We start from the raw sequence: 20,216 nt of genomic DNA, 5'->3' as shown, positions 1-20,216 counted from the left end.
GCTAAAGTCGATAAAAGGCGACACCCGGTACATGGGGGGCACTTTGATGTTATCGAGCTGTTCCCTCTCTTTCTCATGAACAATATTGATAGAATCGAGGACGAATCACAAAAAACGAACACAGAAATAGGGATTAAAAAGGTTTTTGCTCAGGGGGAGACCCCTGAAGCCCCTGTGAATGGCCAGCTGGGCAGCCGGGGGGCCACTAGGTGGCAATGTTGAAATAGAAATGCTCTGGCAAACGGCTACCCTGTGCAAGCAATTAGATTCTGTTCTATTTGAAGAGGATTTTAAAAGGGCAATCCCTTAGGGGTAGAGGAAAAAATTAATGAAGGATTTGATCAAACCAAATTGTGCATTATTTCTTGTTAGTGCAAGTGCTTCTCTGATTTTCAAAAGAGAAAATGGTATTTTGGGATCCTGCAGAACTGAGTTATCAAATGAGTCGTATTGTTCCCTTCCAGTAAACTTCCCTAATCGCATCTATTTCATTTAAAGGATATTCGAAATAGGTTTATTTAACTTCTTCTCATTATCTTTAAACTTGTACATTTTTTTCTGGTCTCCGAGTACTGCTAAGACGTTCCCTGAACTTTAACGGCCAGTAGTGCTTAGTCCTGCCGAACATCCAAAGAATTAGCTCGGAGGGGAGGAGAGGCCAGTAAACAAAACACGATTCTGGTTCTAAACTTGAGCTCAGATGACAGCGGCCAGCAGCTTAGGATGCGTGTTTGTTGTCAATTAATTTTTAAGCTGAAAAAAGACTGAGGATGCAAACCCATTTTTCACGAGTGAGAAAAATCCAATGACTAAAGTTAAATCAAAAGTTTCCTGTAAGTTATGTTTAGTTTACATGACCTGCCATGTAAAAGAAGAAATTTAACGGGCTCATGACAGAAAAATGAATGAGGAGAGGAGAAAATGAGATATGTGAGAACCTTTCCATATGCCTCATTTTTCAGTTGTCTTCCCTTCCAGTCTCTTTTTTCAACATGGCAGGCCAAGAACACTGAAATGTCTATTTCCCCAGGCTCTGTATTTCCTATTATTTGACAATAGTAGATAGAGCCTGTATTTAAAACTACTAGTGAATGAGATTTGGTCTTTTTTGTTGGTTTGTTTTGTTTGTTTATTTGTCTTGATAAGACAATAAAGCAGATGCTAAAACAGACAAACACACGGAGAATTATAGGAATAATAATGATAATTTAAAAAGCTATCATTTGTTTAGTAAATAAGATTCGACAAGTGTTTTATAAATATTACCTCCTATATCCACACAGCAACCCTAGGAGGGAAGGGGCATTATTATTCCCATTTTACAAATGAGGAAATCGAGGCAGACAAATTCAGTGACTTGTCCAGAGTCAAATGTCTGAGTACTTGTCTGAGGCTGGATTTGAATTCAAGCCTTCCTGACTCCAGGCCCAGGACTCTGAGCCCTGTGGTGCCCCTTGCTGCCAGCGTAGATACCAGTGGCTGTATATGGCTCAGGCCCAGTACTCTGAGCCCTGTGGTGCCCCTTGCTGCCAGCGTAGATACCAGTGGCTGTATATGGCTCGGCGGCCCCATCAGTACGGACGCCCTTCCACTCCTCATTCTCCGTCGTCCTTTTCTGTGTCTTCTCCTAAATCCTCTGCAGGTTATGCCCTGCGCTCGAGGAACTCCAGCCTCCAGCGTCCCAGAGGGATCCTTGACCCTAGCCAGAAAAAGCATTTTCTCCTTTAAAACGGTGGAGCCACAACAACCACGTGTTGGTGGGTTGGTGTTCTCATGAGGCATTTTGTCCTTTAACTCCCTAGTTCTGGCAGATGCCATAAAGAGCCTGGAAGTGAACTCAGACCGCCTGGGCCAAAGGCTGCACGGACGTCTGTCCCTTATTGTGACTTTGGGTGCGCCGTGTGACCCTGCTGTGCCTCAGTTTCTTCATCTATGAAATGTAAACCATCCTCCCTCCCACATAAGTGAAGGGTTTGAATCGAGTGAAAAGTATTTGTAAGACTGTTCTGAAAGCTGTGGAACATGCTAGAATTGGGCTGCCTCTGTGTCCAGTGGGAAGACCAGAAGGACCTGGGCTTGCTTCCCCGGGGCCTCCCACAAGTCCCTGACACTCTCGGGGCCTCTGGGTCCTCGTCTGGAAAGGGAGCGGCCTGCACTCAGGGACCTTGAAGGTCTTTCCAGCTTGGCGGCTAGAGGTCTGTCTGTAGGTCTAACTCCACGGTAAGACCCATCAAAGATGCTCTTAAGGCCGTACAACAAACCCTTCTCTGATTTCTGGGGCAGAATCAGTAAGAAACCTGCTGCGAGAAGGGCTGTGTTTTGGGGCTCAGAGATCCTCTCCAAGGCCTCTGGTTCAAGGCTCTGAAACAAGCAGCAATTGTGGTCTTTGTGGAGGGCTGAGCCGTGGATTGTGTCACTATTTTTCTCTTTGGCTTTTCTCTCCCTTTCATTTCTGAAACAGCCTTTTCAGAAGAGCCGTCCTTAGGAAAAGGAGTTAAAGAGAAGAACACCCCAGCAGAGGCCACACGCCCCGCAGCTTCCCTTCCCTGTTCCTCTGTGCAAAGGCAGGAGGGGCTCCAGCCCGTCTTCCTCTTCAGGGGCCCAGCTCGGCTCCTGGGACTCCGCAGCATCCCTGGGCTTTCCACGTGCCATGTCCTTGGCTCTGGCGGCCCGTGGTTCTGTTTGCTCTCCTTCGTCTCCGTTCTAGACGTCTTCCCGTGCTTCTCTGCATTCTTATTATTGGGCTTGGCACCTGGCAGGTTCTTCATGAGTGGGTTTTTCACTCATTCCTAGTTCTTTAAAGTCCAGCCAGCTATTCCCCCGTGAATGGGCACCAGCTTTCCAGTTTTTGCTACTACAGATTTTCTTTTTCTCTCTCCTCTCCTGGGGTTTGTGCCTTGTTTGGGAACATTTCAGATGACTATCTTAGTGTCATACCAACAGAGAAGGCCTTCCTTTTATTGCTTTTGGGCTAACATTTACCAGTGGGAAAAATGGGAAAAGGCAGAAAGTTTGCAATTAAGGCATCTATTGAGGCATCTATTGGAGGTTGTTATTTTTTTCTCTAGAATCAGCTCACTAATAATATTCAATTGGAATGAATGCTTTTTTGGTAATGATACTAAAAAAGCCATTTGAAATTGAAATTAGGTAATCCAAGCAGTTCATAGACATAATCCCGGAGCGGGATCTGAAATGACCCGATGTAAACCGTTTAACCCAGAGGTCTTAGCACGTGGGCCTCCCCGACGGCCATTTCCACAGGGGATCGGGCCACAGTGGACGTTTGGGGCTTTGGGAGCAGACGGCCCGAGAGGATCAAAGTCCTCCCATTTCACCTCTTTTCTCTGTTGTACTAGAAAACGGGGCCAAACAGGGATGATCACATAGGTAGGCCTCAGGGCCCACGAGAACATTGTTAGAGAACTGAGCCGCTGTGGCCAGGCCAGTCCGGGCGCCCGGCCACCTCTTGGAGAAGTGAAAGGAGGCTGCGATGGCCGATGGGAGGCAAGTCAGGGCAGGAGAAGGGCGCCCACGTGCTGGGGGCCTACGACGTAGCCAGAAGGTTCCGGCCTCTGTTACTCTGGGAGATCCCGGACCTCGGCACAGCTTCCTCCCGAAGGAGCCGGACCCAGAAGCCCAGCGGCCCCTTCTGGAGCCTCGTCCTCTGGGGCAGTCTGGGAGATTGTCCATCCACCTGGCTGCTCTTCTTGCTGGAAGAAGCGGGGCTCCCGGGCTCCAAGCTGGATTCAGGCGGCGAATCCGGAGCGTCCGGGGATGGCGGATGTGGAGGAGAAGCGCCTGCGTGGAGGCCGAGGCCCAGCGGGGCAGGCAGGGCTCAGAGGTGGGGAAGAGCTGCCGCCGGAGGAAGAACAGACAGCGGCCGTGCCAGCCAGGACGGAGAGGGCGCCCAGAAGGGTGCCTGGGCAGCTTCTCGGGTGGAAGCCTGGCCAGAAAGGTCTGGGTTCAGATCTGCCCCCAGAGATTGAGCTGCGTGTCCCTGAGCCGCATTCGTAAGTGGGGACCCACTGGAGAGGGAAGTGGGGAACCCACACTAGGACTTCAGCCCCAGAACCCCATAGGACACACGTGAGCCAGTGAGCAGCAGGGCTCCAAGCACCGTGCCAGCGCCTACAGGGCGCTCACAGAAGGCTTGTCCTGATTTCAGAGGGCTGAGCAGGGGGTCCGCGTGGCCTCTGGGGAGCTCAGCACCTCTGCTTTGGGGAAGCGGCTGCTGCGGGGGTTTCTTGGGTCAGATTGTGCCTCGCAGGATGTTGTCCCCCCACACCTGCTGTGCGTCAGGGATGCTCCCCGTCATCTCTCTGTTGTTGGCCGGGTGAACCAGAGTTTCGCAGTGCTGTTTTGGGGCACATCTTTTAGTGCCCCTCGGCTGGAGCTCCCCTCCGAACACCGTCCTGGTACACTTTGTGATCTTTTTGGGGGATTCACATCCAGTTCCTCAAACTTGGTTCAGTTCAATTCGACAAATCTGTCCGAGGTGCCGGGGTCCGGCTTGGCAGGAGCGGCGTCCTGCAGGCTGCTTGGATCCAGACGCAGCAGAAGGAGGCAGCGAGTGACTTCAGGATGGAGCAGGACTAGCCATTGGGCCCCTCCGGAGCCTTGCCTTCCCCCTGGAGATCTGAGCTCCTCTTTGACCTGCTCTGCATCTCTTGCACCAGCGTTCCTCTCCCGCGGCTGTGCTGCCCGTGTGGAATCCCCTGCTGCCAGCCCCTTCTCCTGGGGTGACTTCCCATGGGCAGCAGTGCTGGGCCCCACACACAGCATTTCCTTCTCTTCAGCATTTCTCCCCTTTTGTCCCTGATCCTTCATTCCACAACGAGCTCCTGAAGGCTAGTGACCGTGCAACACCCCACAGACTTAAGATTAAATATTTAACAAATGGTGTTGGCTGAAGGGTGGAAACTTGGGCTCTTTCATCATTATTTCACTTGTTTTCAGGCTAGTGTTCTTACTATAATACTAAATAGTTTTAGTTTGTATATGCTAAGATTAATAATTTGCACTTGAATTTGAGACTAGATAATCAAGAATAGAAAACAAAAGTTTGAGATAAATTACCTGGAATGGATTGGATCAGGTTTTGAGGAATGAGGTCTGTGTTTTGGGGGTCCAGAAGTCTATTTTTAGGTCCTGGGAACTTAGAGGGAAACAAACTCATAGGCCGTATAGTTTGATGTCTTGGGCCATACAGGAATCAGGAGCATTCTCCACAGCCTCTGCCTGAATGCTTAGAGTGCCTTGGAAGTCCCTCGGTCCTAGGCGGAGTGTTCTGGGCCACGGTGGAGGGGATGGGTTCATCAGAGAGTTCTTTGTTTGGAGACAGAACTGGCTTCCTTGTAATTTCTTCCCATTGGCTCTCAAGTGCTAGCTTTGGCATAGCTCGGGACGAGTCTACCCTCTCTGTGTGAGCAGACGGTGCTGAGTTCTTTAGTTTCCTCTTGTCCGGGATAGGACGATGATTCCCTCCCAGAATGCACATGGCATTTTCCCCAGCCCTTCCACTGTTCTCTTGCCTCCCTCTGGACATCCAGGAAGCCGGGTGGCTGCTTGCCCAGAGATCCCACAGCTCCCTAGCGGTAGTTCGGTCCTTGGACTTGGAGTGGCTTTCAGAGGGAGGCCCATCCCGCTTGTCTTCACACAACTCCCATTTTCCTTTGTCTTCTCGTCCATGTGTTCTCCTGTGTCCGCTCCTCTGAAGGCTCTTTCTGGGCTCTCTTGTCTGGCTTTACCCGAAATTGGGAGAAAACTCTGACCAAGGTAGATATCTTTTTGGTCCTCCATTTTCTCTTCTTGGGCCCGGACGGTCTGTGCAGTCCCTGGATCTTGGGAGTGAGGACGGAAACGTTTGCCGATTTCAGTGATTTAGGAATTTGGTGATCTTGGCCACAGTGGCATCAGTAGAGTGATGGAGGCAAAAACCACATTGCACAGAGTCAAAGGATAAATGGGAGGGCTAATAGCAGGATGGCTTGGCGTGTACCCCCTCCTCTGGTTTGAATAGTCTCCTTTCGGATGCCATTCAGGTGTCTGCTAGCCTGGTATTTGTGGACAGTGCCTGGATCAGGGGATGATGGTTGTTGGGCAAAACTGGGTTGTTCTAGTCACCTTTTTAGCACTGTGTGATGTTTGAATGAGTGGCTTTACCTCTGGGATCCTGATTCCACCCCTATAAACCTTTAGATTTACTTGCCAATCCTATTCTTTGAAGATTTATGTTATAAAGAATATGTTAGAAAACATGTAATCTTGATAATCCAGTTACAAATTTAAGAAAAAAAACAACATCATAGTATAAACTTAAGACTGTATAGTATAAAGATAGTTTTAGAATAAAAGACATAGACAGCAAAGAAGGGGAAGGCCTAAATCCTATTTCTACAGCGAAGGAATTATTAAAATTCGAGATCTCAGTGTGGTGTACTGCAAGGTGGAGACCACATTTAAGCAGCAGATCTGGGTTGGAGTCAGTGTTCAAGCCTTTGCATTCTGTGATTGAGCCAAACTACTGACTTATTTGGGGGTTCAGTTCATATTTTCCCACAGATTTAGGGCCAGAAGGCATGTTAGAGGTCATCTTGTCAAATATTTTCATTAAAGATGAGAAACTGAGGCTCAGAGATGCTGAAGGAGTTCCCCCCAGGAAATAGTAATAATAGTTAAAATTTAGATAGTGTTTAAGGGTCACCAAGAGTTGTATTTTGTGGTTGTTTAATTCTGATACTGGACTGGTTTGCCATTTCCTTCTCCAGCTCCTCTTACAGATAAGGAAGCTGAGGCAAACAGTCAAGTGACTTGTCCAGGGTCATATAGCTAGTGAGTGTCTGGGGCCAGATTCGAAGAGGAATCTCCCTGATTCCCAGCCCAGTGCTGTGTGCATTGTGCCACCTTGCTGTCCCCAAAGTGTTTTATCCTCCTCTGATTTGTTTATGGCACCCTGTGATACAGGTCTTCATCATCCTCATTTTACAGGGGAGAAAGATAAAGTGGAATAAGGCTCAGCATCTTGTCTAGGATCACACAGCTGGGCCGTGTCTGAGGCAGGATTTGAACCAGGTCTTTCTGTCTCTGAGTCCAGAGCTCCATCTACCAAAGCTTGGGGCCCCTTGAAGTCCTGCCCGTTGTACCCCACTCCAGTCTCATGGACGCTTTTCCATGAGGATTTCCACAGGTTTGGTTCATCAGATTCCTGAGCAGTGCTAAAGGAGCTGGCTTCACACCTGTCTTGTCTGACTCCCGGGCCTTTCACGCTTCGGGGTGCACCCCTTGCTGAAATCTCGCTTTCCTTCTGGATTCCGGGAGGCCCTCCCGTGGCCGCAGAGCCCAGCTGATGCTCGGATCGCCAGTCAGGGAGGTTTTCCATTTTCTGTTGCGGCATGTGTATCCTGAGGTAGGGCAGAGTCTAGGACCAGAGTGCCGGAGACTTTCTAGGAATGTTAATAATGAAGAGCTTTTTCACTCTGGTGCTTGGGGTCATCTCCAAGGGACTCGTCAGTATGTGGCCCCCTCAGGAAAGGCTGGGGCCCAACTGCTCCCCCCCTTCTTCCTAGAGCTGCCATTGCAGGGAGGCGCCCAGGCCCACAGGGCCTCCTGCAGCCTTGTCTCCCTTTGGCCCTTTATGGGTCATCTTCCTGGGGAGGACAGGCCTGCTTTCTGCTGGCCTCTGTAGTCACCGTGTGAGCTGTGATAAGAGCTTCCTAAATGTTTCTTGACTTGTTGAACTCATCTTAAACAGAAACCTAAGAAATGATGTTGGGTAAGAATGAGTCATCCCCCGGAATCATGATCACGTCTGAGGGAGCTTTTGACCCTCAAAAAGAGTCATTTCCCTTCTCTGTCCTCGTTTTCCTTCCCTTGGTTTTGGGGTGGCCCCCCATGACTCTTGTAGAGCTTCCTGCCAGCTCTGAACCCGGGATCTGTGTCTATGGCAGAACGTGGCCATTTCTAGGGTTTTCTGGGCCCTCTGACCTCGCCAGAGAAAGGCTGTGAATGCACCTGAGTCAGCACCAAGCACTCTACGAAGCCCTGGGGCTACCCAGGTGGGGCAGACACAGGCCCTGCCTCGAGGGGGTCAGGTCTAAGGGGGAGGCCACAGGCAGACTGCTGGGAGCAGAGAAGGCAGACCCAGCGCAGTTCACCTTTCATCTAGACCACCACCATCTCTTCTTGGCTCGCCAATTCAGGCTCTCCCTTCACTACGGATGCCCAAAGGCTTCCAGGAGTCCTGTGGCTCCCTCTGATAAAGTGCTTATCTCCCCACTCTCATCCCCTGCCCTGGAGGATGCCGGCTCCTTCTTCCCTGAGGTCCTCCCTGATGCTGCAGCAAGGAGGCTCTCCAAAGAAGACCTTGCATTTGCGTGGCATGTGGCTGTTTCTAAGGTGCCCCCATATAGTAGTGTGTGGCTCCCTGAAGGCAGGGACCTTCCTTCTGATCCCTGCATCCCCCCCAATGCCTGGTGGAGGGCCTGACCCAGTGGGGGCTTCAGTGCTTATTCACTGATTTTATAGACATCATTTTGAACCCAAGTCTGTCTGTTTGGTACAGATAAACTGCAGGTGGTGGGACCAGTTATCTTTGTGTCCGGGGAGCTCTCCACGTGGAAAGGCCGTCATCCCTCTCGATCTACCCCTCATCTGTAACTTAGTGACTCAGAGGATTGCTCAGAATGCGGAGAGCTTCCCATGTTCACATAGGATATGTCTGAGCCGAGCCTTTCTGGCCCCTGTGGAGTCCTGCTCATCCTCCTCTACTTGTTTTTGGTTTTGGTGGAGGGGATTTAATTTTTAAGCACAAATAGGTCACAAGAGCCTTTTAAACAATTTTGCCCACATCCTCAAGCCTGTTGGTCCCAGAATTTATACTCACAAGCCAAAGACTTTTCTTGAACTTGAAATAAGACCTAAAAGCAATGATTGTTGCTGTCTTTTCCATGACTGTCTCTAAACAAATGATATGAAGACCTGCCCATTAGCTACTGGATTTTTATAAATGCCATGAAATGTCCATAAAATGGCAATAACTTTGGGCAGAATCCCAGTCATATCCTTGGAATCAGGAGCCAGGAGGAGAAAAATCCTCGATTAGACACTCAAACTTCACCCTCGGTCTTCAGTCAACTTTTCCAACTTCTGCCCATTTCTGGACTTTCTCGTTGGTTATTCACTTCCTTTTCCTATCTTCTTTCTCTTGGTAGGATTTAATGAAAATAGATTAGACTAAAGTGTAAAATAGAAAAGCCTTATAAAAAGTCTGCAATCGGCTTTTCTTTACAAGTTTGATTTTTACAACACCTATTTAGTTGCCAAATAGCTCCTACTGCCTCCATTTCTATTCAAGTATTTTAGCATTTCATGGATCTTATCAAAGTTTTCTTACATTATAGATTATACATGTATGTTGAACTGTGTGTTTTACTGTGTAATTAAATTTTATTTTTATTTTATTTTTTTTTAAACCCTTAACTTCTGTGTTTTGGCTCCTAGGTGGAAGATTGGTAAGGGTGGGCAATGGGGGTCAAGTGACTTGCCCAGGGTCACACAGCTGGGAAGTGGCTGAGGCCGGGTTTGAACCCAGGACCTCCCGTCTCTAGGCCTGACTCTCACTCCACTGAGCTACCCAGCTGCCCCTGTGTAATTAAATTTTAAAAGAACAGTAGACAAGATTTTAAAACATTGTTGATTACCTTCCATGTTACCATGTTGACATTTTAGGGGATTTAATTTGATCTCCTGAAGTGGCCTTTTTCCCCCCTTTTAAACAAATTACAGTTGAGGTGATCACAGTCAGAATTAGCTCAGTCGGTTTGATGTCAGCATTCCTTTCTCCTTTACAGACAACCCATGTAGATCCTTTCTTTCAGCAGAGTATTTCTTGTTATTAATTGGGTTTCCACAGTTACTCTTAATTCAAATCTTACCTTATATGCTCATGAAAGTTGATTGATTTTTCTAATAGAATTTAGTTTAACTTGGAAGGAGCTGCTGAATCAGTTAATGACTATTTCCAAGGTGAACAGATGATTATAGGCTACTCGAGTGGTGAACACTTACGAACAAGATTCTAAGAAGTCCAGATCTGCTCTCCAAAAGACACAGGCCTCGGGAGAAGGCAGTCTCTATAGGGTGACTTCAGTTGTCCGTTTCCACACATCCACCAAGAAGATGACTCACGTCCATTATAATTTGCTAGATGATGACAGGCATTACTGGAGAAACACTATCAGAGTTAGAGAAACAGTAACTCATTTACCAGGCTTACAAAGTACCTTTCTCACAGCGACCCTCCAAGGAAGACCATGATAGCCCTGCCCGAGTATTTGGCGTTTGGACTCCTGGGCCGCTTGTTCCGACTGGCACCAGAGGCAGGAATCGCCCAGATGAGGAGAAATCAAAGGGCCGCCCCTGTTGTTCTCTTTAAGCAAAAGCCAGAGGAACCCTTACCAAGGAGACCATAGGGGAGAATCTTTGCCAATTCAGGGTGGCGAGAGAAATGGCCTCGGAGGCCAGTCTAAGCTTTGGTGATTCCCGGGTGGAGGCCGTACAGGTGGTGTTTTCTCATTCAAAGATGAACTGGCCGAGCTGTTCCGTGAAGTGCATCAGAAAGTGACTTGTCCGTAATGGCCCAGCTGTTGAGTGGCCTTGATGCTAACCTGAGTCTTCAGGCTCCTCTTTGTCCTGTGCTTAATCAGGGATTAGTAGAGTCACAAGTAAAGAGGATGCAGCAGAGGGTAGGAGCAGCAGAGAAGACCTTGTAGACCCAGGCCAATGGGCAGGCCCTGCATGAGAACTGGGTATCTCAGAGAGGGACAGTCATTTGAATGCCAAAAGACCTCTGTTTAAAGTCTGAGCCAGAAGGAAAGAAAGATTCCTGGGAAATGGGTACTTCTGGGGGGTGGCCTTGAGCCACAAATGGAAAGAAGGAAGGAAGAAAGGAAAGAGAAGGGAGTGGAGGAGGGGAAGGAACGGGAAGAAAAAAGAGGGGGTGGGAAGAAAGAAGGAAGGGAGGAGAAGGGAGAGAAGAAGGAAGGAAGGAATGAAGGAAGGATGGATGGATTTTAGCTAGCCATTACTGTTCAGAGATTTGGGTCAGCAAGGACATTTAAGGGGTAGCTTTTTCCTGTGGCTGCAAGTGGTGCTGAGGGAGAGGCTGACCTAAAGAAATTCAGGGGGAGTCCAGATGCCTGATTCTGTCCCAATTGAGGGTGTCTTCTCTATCGTTTTTGCAGGTACTGAAGGCTTCCTCCAGAGAGAAATATCCGTTATTTACTTTCGTCAAAGGCCATGCCAGAGACTATGATTTTACCTCCACTCCAACCAACGAAGACGACCTTTTCTCAGAAGATGAAAAGAAAAGATTGAAAAGATTTAGCACAGAAGAGTTTGTCTTGCTCTAAGGACATTTTTCATTAGAGTATTAGTAGCGATTCAGAACATTCCTTTGAAAATAAAAAAAAAAAAGAAAAAAGAGAAACCCGCAACAGAGAAACTGATCTATTTTTGTAAATATTTTAGTGATTTTGTAAACGTTCTTTCACAAAAGAGCATTTGAAAATATACATTGTAAAAGATGTGCATATTTCTGAAAGCAGACTGATCGAAAGAATCTCTGTTGCTGATATAAATCTGGCAGTCCTGGTGAATGCTGAGTGGATGGTGGATGATCTGTGTATGTGTTTTCTGACTGAATCCCCCATATTCCTGTCAACCACGAGCTGCCTGGGGGTTTGGTTTGGCACGTCTGTGATCTTGGAACTGAGGCCACCACACACCATCCGCGATTTAAACTTGTCTTACTGACGGACGAGACCGGACAATGAACCCCTGATGTCTCCTGCCTTCCGTGCCACATGTTAATACAACCAGAGGCTACACCTAGGTCTACCTTGTTAAATCTAAATAGCAATTATTCATTGTAACGGATGTAATTATATAGTCAGAATTGTGAGTTAAGCTACTCCTTAGCAATATGATTTTATAATGGCTGCTCCTTAAGCTTAACATGGAAGCCTCTTATGAGAAGTGACTATGAAGTATTGACTTTCCCCACAATTTTTAAAGCTGATGTTATTAATATTAACTGCAACCAATCAGGCCAGATAAAGGCAATTATTACATGGGAACGATGTTTGTTTCCTGTCTCAACCATGTAATTTTATTAAGACTCTACTTGTGCCGTGGCATTAAAATCTAAGCTGAAACCCTGGAGGGGGAAAGCCAGTAAATATCGTTGTTTGGGAGCTGTCCATCCTGTGACCTCTTGGCTGTGGCTGTAAATCAGCATAGCAGTGTTCAGTCGCTGAGGTTATCCTCGAGATAAATCTTCCTTAAGTAGTAGTATGCTTTCACTAAGAGCAAATTTGTGATTTAAAAGTGCAAGAACTCGTATGGAGCCAGGATTGTAAAATAAATGCGTTAATAAAGATGTGAGAACATTAAATGCCTTTGCTTTGGTTTTAATGTTGGGATTACTTTAGTCCTTCCATTTGAGAGAATCATTTCTCAAATGAATCCTGTTTATTTGTAATAAAGGCAAATAGTATTATTGCTCTATAAGCAAAATATTAACTTTTTTATGAAGCTTCCGTGGCTCGGTAGAAATAGGTGGTGTATTTGCAGAAGTGCTTGTGGGCACTCCAAAGCCACTGGTCTCTTTATCACAAAGGTGACTTGCTAGGCTATGAAGGTTGCAACGCCGTATAGGCTGGATGGCTTTAATAAGACCAGTGCAACATTTTGGAGGGAAGGTGATTTATTGCAGTGAAGAGAACATTCAAAATATCTCAGATTGACCTTTGGCTGACAGGAAATTGGGCCAAAGAACCATAGAATTTCAGAGCTGGAAGGGACTTGAGTAGCCATTTCATTGGACTCTTACCCAAAAGGGATCCTCACTACAACAACTCAGTCAGTGGTCTTCCAGCCTCTCTTTAAAGCTCTCTAGTGAAGTGGAACCCAAATCCCCTTAAAGCAGCCCCATCCCTCTCCCTGGAAGGTCTTCAAGATAAATTTTGATGCGATACACTGATGATTGGGTTGGACTAATGGTCACTTTGAGGCCTTCTAACTCTCCAAATTCCATGATTCCACTTTAGATTGCCCTGATTGTTTGAAAGCTTTTCCTCATTTTAATCTTAAATTTGACCCTTTTGAACTTCCCTTAGCTTCTCATTCTGTTCTGTCCTTTGACACTAAGCTGAAGAAGTCTTATCCCTCTTCCACATCAGATCCTTTCAGGTACTCAAAGACAGCCAACACATCAACCCCGAATCTTCTCTTTTCCAGTTTAAACAGTCCCATTTCCTTCAATGTTCCCATTTGGAATGGACTCAGAGCCCTTTGCAATTTTGGTTGTCCCCATTGGAACACTCTCCGCCGTTTCTAAAATATGACACCTAGAGCTGAGCACGATTACTACTGATTAAGCCCTTCTTGCATTTCACTATCATAAACGAGCTTTCTTGGTGTTGTGTCATTTAAAATTACTCATAGTCTCCCAGGGCTCCCTGCTACAACTTCCCCCAACACCTCCCACTTCCTTTGTGGGAAGTGTTGGAGAAAGTATATTGTGGGAGGTGTTGGAGAAAGTTTGGTGCCTTTTCTCTCTCGAGCCAGCTGGCTGATGCTCTCTACCCCGAACCCTGCAGAGCTCTTGGCTAGTAGCTCTCTCTTGGCACCTTTTTTCCCTTCTATCCACCTCCTAGTTTTCCCTAGGCCTTCCCTTTTCTAATTTAAATAAAACCTAGCTATTCTAAACCCTAAGTTGCTACCTGATCTTTTATTTGAGCCCCCTGCTGGGGCTGGGGACCACTACCTTCCTTGCCCTTCCTCTACCTTCCTCTCTCCTTTTCCCCATCCATACAATCCATCCTTCCTTCAAGCTTCCTTCCCTTCACCCTCACAGTGTGATGCTCAATTTGACAGAGCGGGCATTCCCTGCAAGCTTCCATTGCTTTTTTGTCATATCATGAGTGTCCTGGTCACGGGCCTCAGCAGTAAAGCCATCACACAAGTATGTCTATAGGCAAAGAAGGACCAATTTTAAGTTTTCTCCATTAAAAAGTGTCCAGGAATGTACAGTTAGAAGGAGTCGAGAGAGAATGAAAATATTACTGTTTCTCCTAGTATTGAAGCGTTACTTTGCAGAAGGGTTTAGAAGAGGTACACGTAGTCTGAGGAAATGTCCTCAGGGCATTGGTCTTCAACATCATCCCATAGATAACCGAATATCAGAGCTGCTTTGGCCACGGTTGACCACATGTTCCTCTTGCTTTCTGCATTTTTGTGACACTCATCTCTTGGTTCTGCTATAGCCTGTCTTCAGTCTTCTCTCCTGGATCGCTATCCATGTCCTGCCCTCGCATCTATGCTCCCGGGTCCCCAAACTCTGTCTTTCTCTACACTTTCTTGGTGACCTCCTCAGTTCCCGTGGGTTCAACTCTCAATTCCCTCTGGGAACTCACTCCCAGATCTCTATGGCCAGTCCCGAGTTGCCAGCTTTTGGGCAGTTTAGATGAGCCCCCAATACACGTCTCAAACTCAACAGTGTGATTTTGAGCAAATCACTCGAAGTTAGATGGTGGGGTTTGACTTGAAAGCTTCTTGTTCCCTTTTCCAGGCCCATGCCCAAAATTGAATCCATTATAGTTTTTCGCTGAAAGCAGTCCTTCAGAACATCTAGGGCTCCATCACTTTTCTAGTAACCCAGTTAGTAACCTTGGGGTTAACCTCAACCCATCAGTGTGTGGTGGAGTAAAAAGAATTCTTATGCTGGTGTCAGAGCACCTGGGTTCAAATCCTTCCTCTAGTACTTACCTATGTGATCTTGGGCAAGTCACAATGTAAAAGGACTGTTCTCTCATCTGTGAAATGAGGGTTGTTTGGTTGTTTTTCAGTTGTGTCTGACTCTTCTTGACCTCATTTTGGATTTTCTTGGCAAAGATTCTGGAGCGATTTGCCATTTCCTTCTCTAGCTCATTTGACAGATGAGGAAACTGAGGCAAACAGGGTTAAGGGACTTGCCCAGGGTCAGTGTCTGAGATCAGATTTAGAGTCAAGAAGAAGATGAGACTTGCTGACTCCAGTATCCACTGTGCCATCTAGCTGCCCCCTCAAATGAGGGTATTGGACACATACTACTAGATCTTACCATTCCTCAGATTTACTTCCCTACAGAAAAATACTCTATATGATCACAACTTCCTATCATTCCATCTCTTCCTATACCTCACTCCTAAATCCATTCTTCTCCTTTGAAACTGTCACTCTTTCCACCCTTAGTCCTTTCCCAAGCTATTTCATTCTGTTTTCTGACTTCTTCCTCTCCAGCTTTTACACACAATCAGCAAATTCTACTCTACACTCACCTCTGCTTTCACATCCCTTATTCTTCCTTCCTATCACAACGCATCCCTTGACAAGCCTGTTATCTACCTCCTCTGCTCTTCCTAATGCTGCTGGCTGGAATTAGAGGAAGGTCCACCACCATGTTTGGGTCCTAAACAGGTTCTTAACTGACTTTAGGTGGGTCCTCACAATAGTGAAGAAAGACTTTTATTCCGCCTTAACAGATCTCCAGCTCAAAAAAAGCTTTCCCAAATATTCTCTTCTCTCCTCAAGCCTCTCGTTCCTGCTAGCCCCTTTCAGAGGAAGATCTCAGCTGTTATTTTACTGAGAAAATTTAGGCCCTTGACATCATCCCTCATTCTTTCTTTCCTCCTTTCCCCATCTCTGACACTGAAGCATCCCTTCTTGCCAAGGCTAAACTTTCTATAATGTGCCAAACAGTAAGAGCCTACTATGTGTCAGGAACTGTGCTAAGAGCTAGGGATAGAAATGAAACAAAATCCCTGCCCTTAAAGAGCTTACACTATTTTTGGGATAGGGAAGGATGCCTAAAAGGCAGTTTGGTGGCTTTGTGGATTAAGAGCCAGGTCCAGAGAGGTCCTGAGTTCAAGACTGGTTTCAGAAACTTTCTAGCTGTGTGACCTGGGACAAGTCACTTATCCTCCATTGCTCTTCTGCCTTGGAACCAATACACAATACTGATTCTAAGATGGAAGGTAAGAGTTTAAAAAAAAACTGGAAAGAGAGAGGGGAAAGGTTCCTTGCAGGGCCAAAAGAATGCGGTGGAAAATGAAGAGATGACCGGCCTAGGTGCCCTCCTTAAATGAAGGCTTTGGGCAAATTCTGTAATGCCTTCCAATCAAAGGAACAGAGTTCTGAGGGTACTAATGATGGATAAGCACCAAGGTTGAGGAAATCTTACAGGATGATGAAGTTCTTGATAACAAAGTTCCTGAATGATGGAGAACCTTCATGACAGAGAAATCCTAAGATTACAGCCAGATGGGAAATGAAATCTGCCCTTAATCCCATCTCTTTCGGTCTTCTCCAGTAGATTGTCACGTCAAGTGTCATACTGTTTCTTTCTGTAATCTTTCATCTCTCCTTGTCTCCAGGGCCCCTTCTCATTGTCTCCAAACATGTGCATCCTCTCACATCTTTAAAAAGTCTTCCCTAGGCTCTCTCATGCCTTCAAGTTAGCATCCTATGCCTCTTCTCTTTTTCCAGCCAAATTGCTGGTTCCATGTCCTCTCTTCTTATTTCTCAAGCCTTTGTGATCATTTGACTGAAATTGCTCTCTCTGTATTTCTGAATGATCTCTTAGTTACAAAATCTGATGGCATTTTCAGTCCTCATCCTTCTGGAAGAGCTTGTTGTGTTTGATACTTGCTTACTCTTTGACTCACATCTTTCTCTCAGGTCACTACTGTAAGGCTCTCTTCATTCTTATGCTACTCTGTTGATTCTCCTGCCTTTTTGACTAATCCTCTGCCTCCTTGTTGGTTAACCATTCCCATCATGTCCCCAGTGATGGGCAACTTGTTTCTCAAGGCTCTGTCTTGGGCTCTCTTCTTCCTCTTCCATTTTTTCTTGGTGACTTCATTGTCATTATGCCAGTGACTCCCAGAACTATGGGTCCAGCCCTGGTCTCTCCCCTGAATGTTAGCTCTTCATCATTAATTGCCTATTGGGCATTTCAAACTGGATATCTCACCAGCATTTCAGCTCCCACTGTCCAAAATAGAATGAATTCATTATATTTCTCCCCAAATCCTTCCTCATATTTTCATGGAAGGTTCCATCCTTTTTTTTTAATTTGAAAATTTTTATTTAATTACTTAATTTAGAATATTTTTCCATGGTTACATGATTCATGTTCTTTCCCTCCCCTCTTCCCCTCCCATAACCAATGTGCAATTCCACTGGGTTTTACATGTGTCATTGATCAAGATCTATTTCCATATTATTGATATTTGCACTAGGGTGATCATTTAGAGTCTATATCTCCAATCATATTCCCTTCGATCCATGTGATCAAGTAATTGTTTTTCTACTGTGTTTCTGCTCCCACAGTTCTTCCTCTGGATGTGGATAATGTTCTTTCTCCTAAGCCCCTCAGAATTTTCCTGGGTCATTGCATTGCTGCTAGTAGAGAAGTCCATTACTTTGGATTGTACCACAGTGTATCTGTCTCTGTGTATAATGTTCTCCTGGTTCTGCTCCTTTCACTCTGCATCACTTCCTGGAGGTCTTTCCAGTTCACATGGAATTCCGCCAGTTCATTATTCCTTTGAGCACAATAGTATTCCATAACCAGCAGATACCACAATTTGTTCAACCATTTCCCACTTGAAGGGCATCCCCTCATTTTCCAATTTTTTGCCACCATGAAGAGCGCGGCTATGGATATTTTTAAGGTACCATCCTTCTAACAGTCTCCCCCATTTGGTGTCTTGGTAGAATCTTGAACTCCTAGATTTTCCTCACCCTATTATTCAGTCATTTGCCAAGGTTTGCTGTTTGGGCATGTGCATCTCTAGCATCTTATCTCTTTTCTCCACTCACACATTCACTACATCAGTTCCAGGCACATATTGGACAGCTAGCTTTTATCAGCTGGGCCAACTGTGAAGTCTTCAGTACGAGCATTTACTTACTCCTTGGAAATCAGCAAATATTATAAATGAGGACTTGGGTTATTGTTCTGTTGATTGACTAGACTTACTTAAGAAAATGATGGAGAAAATGGTAATCACATTGCAGATTAAATTTAAAAGTTGGTCCTACTTTTCAGAGATCTCATTGTTAAACATTTACTAACACGCCTCTGGCTCAGGCCCTTATCACCTGTCCCCTAGATTGCTGATTGCTTTACCTTGTTTGTCTTCACTTTAGACCATCTTGCACCACTCTTGCCAAAGTAATTTTCCTCCAACTCAGATCTGGTCTCCTTAGGCCTCTCTTCAACCTAGCATGTCTGTAATATAATCAATCCAGTGCTTCTCCAATTGCCTTTAGGATCAAACCTGAACTTCTCTGATTAGGTTTTTTTTAAACCTCACCTGCCATCTTAGAATCAATTCTAAGTGGAGGTTCCAAGACAGAAGAATTAGGCAATGGAGGTTAAGTGACTTGCCTGGGGTCACACATTTAGGAAGTAAGTGTCTGGGGCCAGATTGGAGCCCGGGACCTCCAGTCTCCTGACTTAGCTCTCTATTCACTGAACCACCCAGCTGCCCCCAATAAACTTTCATTTTAATGGGGAGAGTCAGAAGGAAGGTGAAAAGCAGGGTTATGAGGAGAGAACACTGCAAGGATGGAGGGTATTTCCAATGTGTGAACCTCAATAGCAGAGTGAACTTTCAGGGCAAAGAGATTTCACTGTAGAGAAAGACTATGAGTCAGGAGTCCAGCTTGGAGAGAAGTTGCATCAGACAAATATTTCTTGACTTGAATTGGCCATTGACAATGGATGAAGGAGAAGAAAATACAGAACTCTAATTCTATCTAATTCTTGTTCTGTTTCTGTTTTCTCCCAAGGAGAATGGACTCTGAATCAGAAATGGCTAAAACAGAACTAGATGATGGGTCCTTGATACTAAAGATGGGCAGGAGGATAGTCAGAGGATACCTAACTGCTTAGACTTGATGAGTTCCACTCCTCAGGCTGAGATGAACTCCATCCTCAGGTATGGAAAACAGAATAATAATAACTATCTGATGGGATTATGAAGTCTTTGAATCTTTGAAAGATCTTCGAGGACAAAAGATAAGTCTACAAGATTGGAACTGGAGGAAATGTCCAGATTTTGTTTGTTTAAAGGAAGAGAGAGAATAGAGACTGTAAACTACGGGTCAATAGGCTTGACTTTGATTCCTAGCAAAATTCTAGAATGTATTCATGAAGGACTGCTTAGGGAACATGCAGAAAAGGAACTCGTGACAGCCAAATGCCAGCATGATTTTGCTACGAATGGGTCATGGTGCACCTCAGCTCCAGTTCTTTCTGGACAAGGTCACTAGACTGGGGTCGAGGGAGTGCTGTTGATAGAGTTTTCAAAGATGTTAGCGCAGTATTTCTCAAAATCTCTCCTCCTTTTCTTGTGGAACGTGAGATTGGCTAGTTTAGTTCATTGGACTCAAATCGATGGTTTGATGCCAACTTTGAAGGTACCTAGTGGAGTGCACCCAAGGCCTTGTCCTGTTTAACATTGTTATCAATTGCTTGGTAGAAGCCTGGTTGGTCTGGTTATCTTATTTGTGGGTGGCACCAGGCTGACAGGAATAGTTAATCTATTGGGTGATATGATCAGGATAGAAAAATGATCTTGGCAGTCTAGAGCACTGAGCTGAATCTAATACGATGGGATGCAATGTGGATAAATGTAAAGTATCACAGCTGGGTTCAAGCAATCACATCCATAAGTCATGTGCGGGGGCAGTGTGGTTAGGCAACACGTTATTTTTTCTGAAAAAGATACATATAGATTTTAGTTATGACAAGTTTAATAGGAGTTAATCGTGTGCTATGTCAACCAAGAAAAGAAATGTAATTACATGACATTTAAAAAACCCCTTACCTTCTGCCTTAGTATTAATACTTAGGGCTAGGCAATAGGGGTCAAGTGACTTGCCCAGGGTCACACATCTAGGAAGTGTCTGTGACCAGATTTGAACCCAACTTGAACTCCTCCCAACTTCAGGCTTGGAGCTCTATCCATTGTACTACCTAGCTGCCTTATAGGACATATTAAGAAAGATATAGCATCCGAGATTTAGGAGGTGATAGATCGGCTGGTCAAACCATAACTGTAGTATGTCAGTTCTGGGCGCTATTTTTTGGAAGAGTATGCCTG

General features: G+C 45.7%; 1 protein-coding gene across 1 annotated transcript in view; it reads left to right on the top strand.

Moving 5' to 3' along the window:
- The window catches only part of ATG4C (autophagy related 4C cysteine peptidase), a 45,210-nt gene extending 33,571 nt beyond the window's left edge, over positions 1 to 11,639 (top strand). Inside the window, exon 10 of the mRNA XM_044676723.1 lies at positions 11,244 to 11,639. Within this exon, the coding sequence (XP_044532658.1) occupies positions 11,244 to 11,411 (168 nt within the window). The 3' untranslated portion in view covers positions 11,412 to 11,639. The remainder of the gene's footprint in view (positions 1 to 11,243) is intronic.
- Positions 11,640 to 20,216: the final 8,577 nt, after the last annotated feature.

The sequence above is a fragment of the Gracilinanus agilis genome, chromosome 4 (genome assembly GCF_016433145.1).
Source record: "Gracilinanus agilis isolate LMUSP501 chromosome 4, AgileGrace, whole genome shotgun sequence".
Taxonomy (NCBI): domain Eukaryota; kingdom Metazoa; phylum Chordata; class Mammalia; order Didelphimorphia; family Didelphidae; genus Gracilinanus; species Gracilinanus agilis.
Note: the sequence above shows the minus strand (reverse complement) of the source record. Positions and strands in the feature narration are given on the sequence as shown.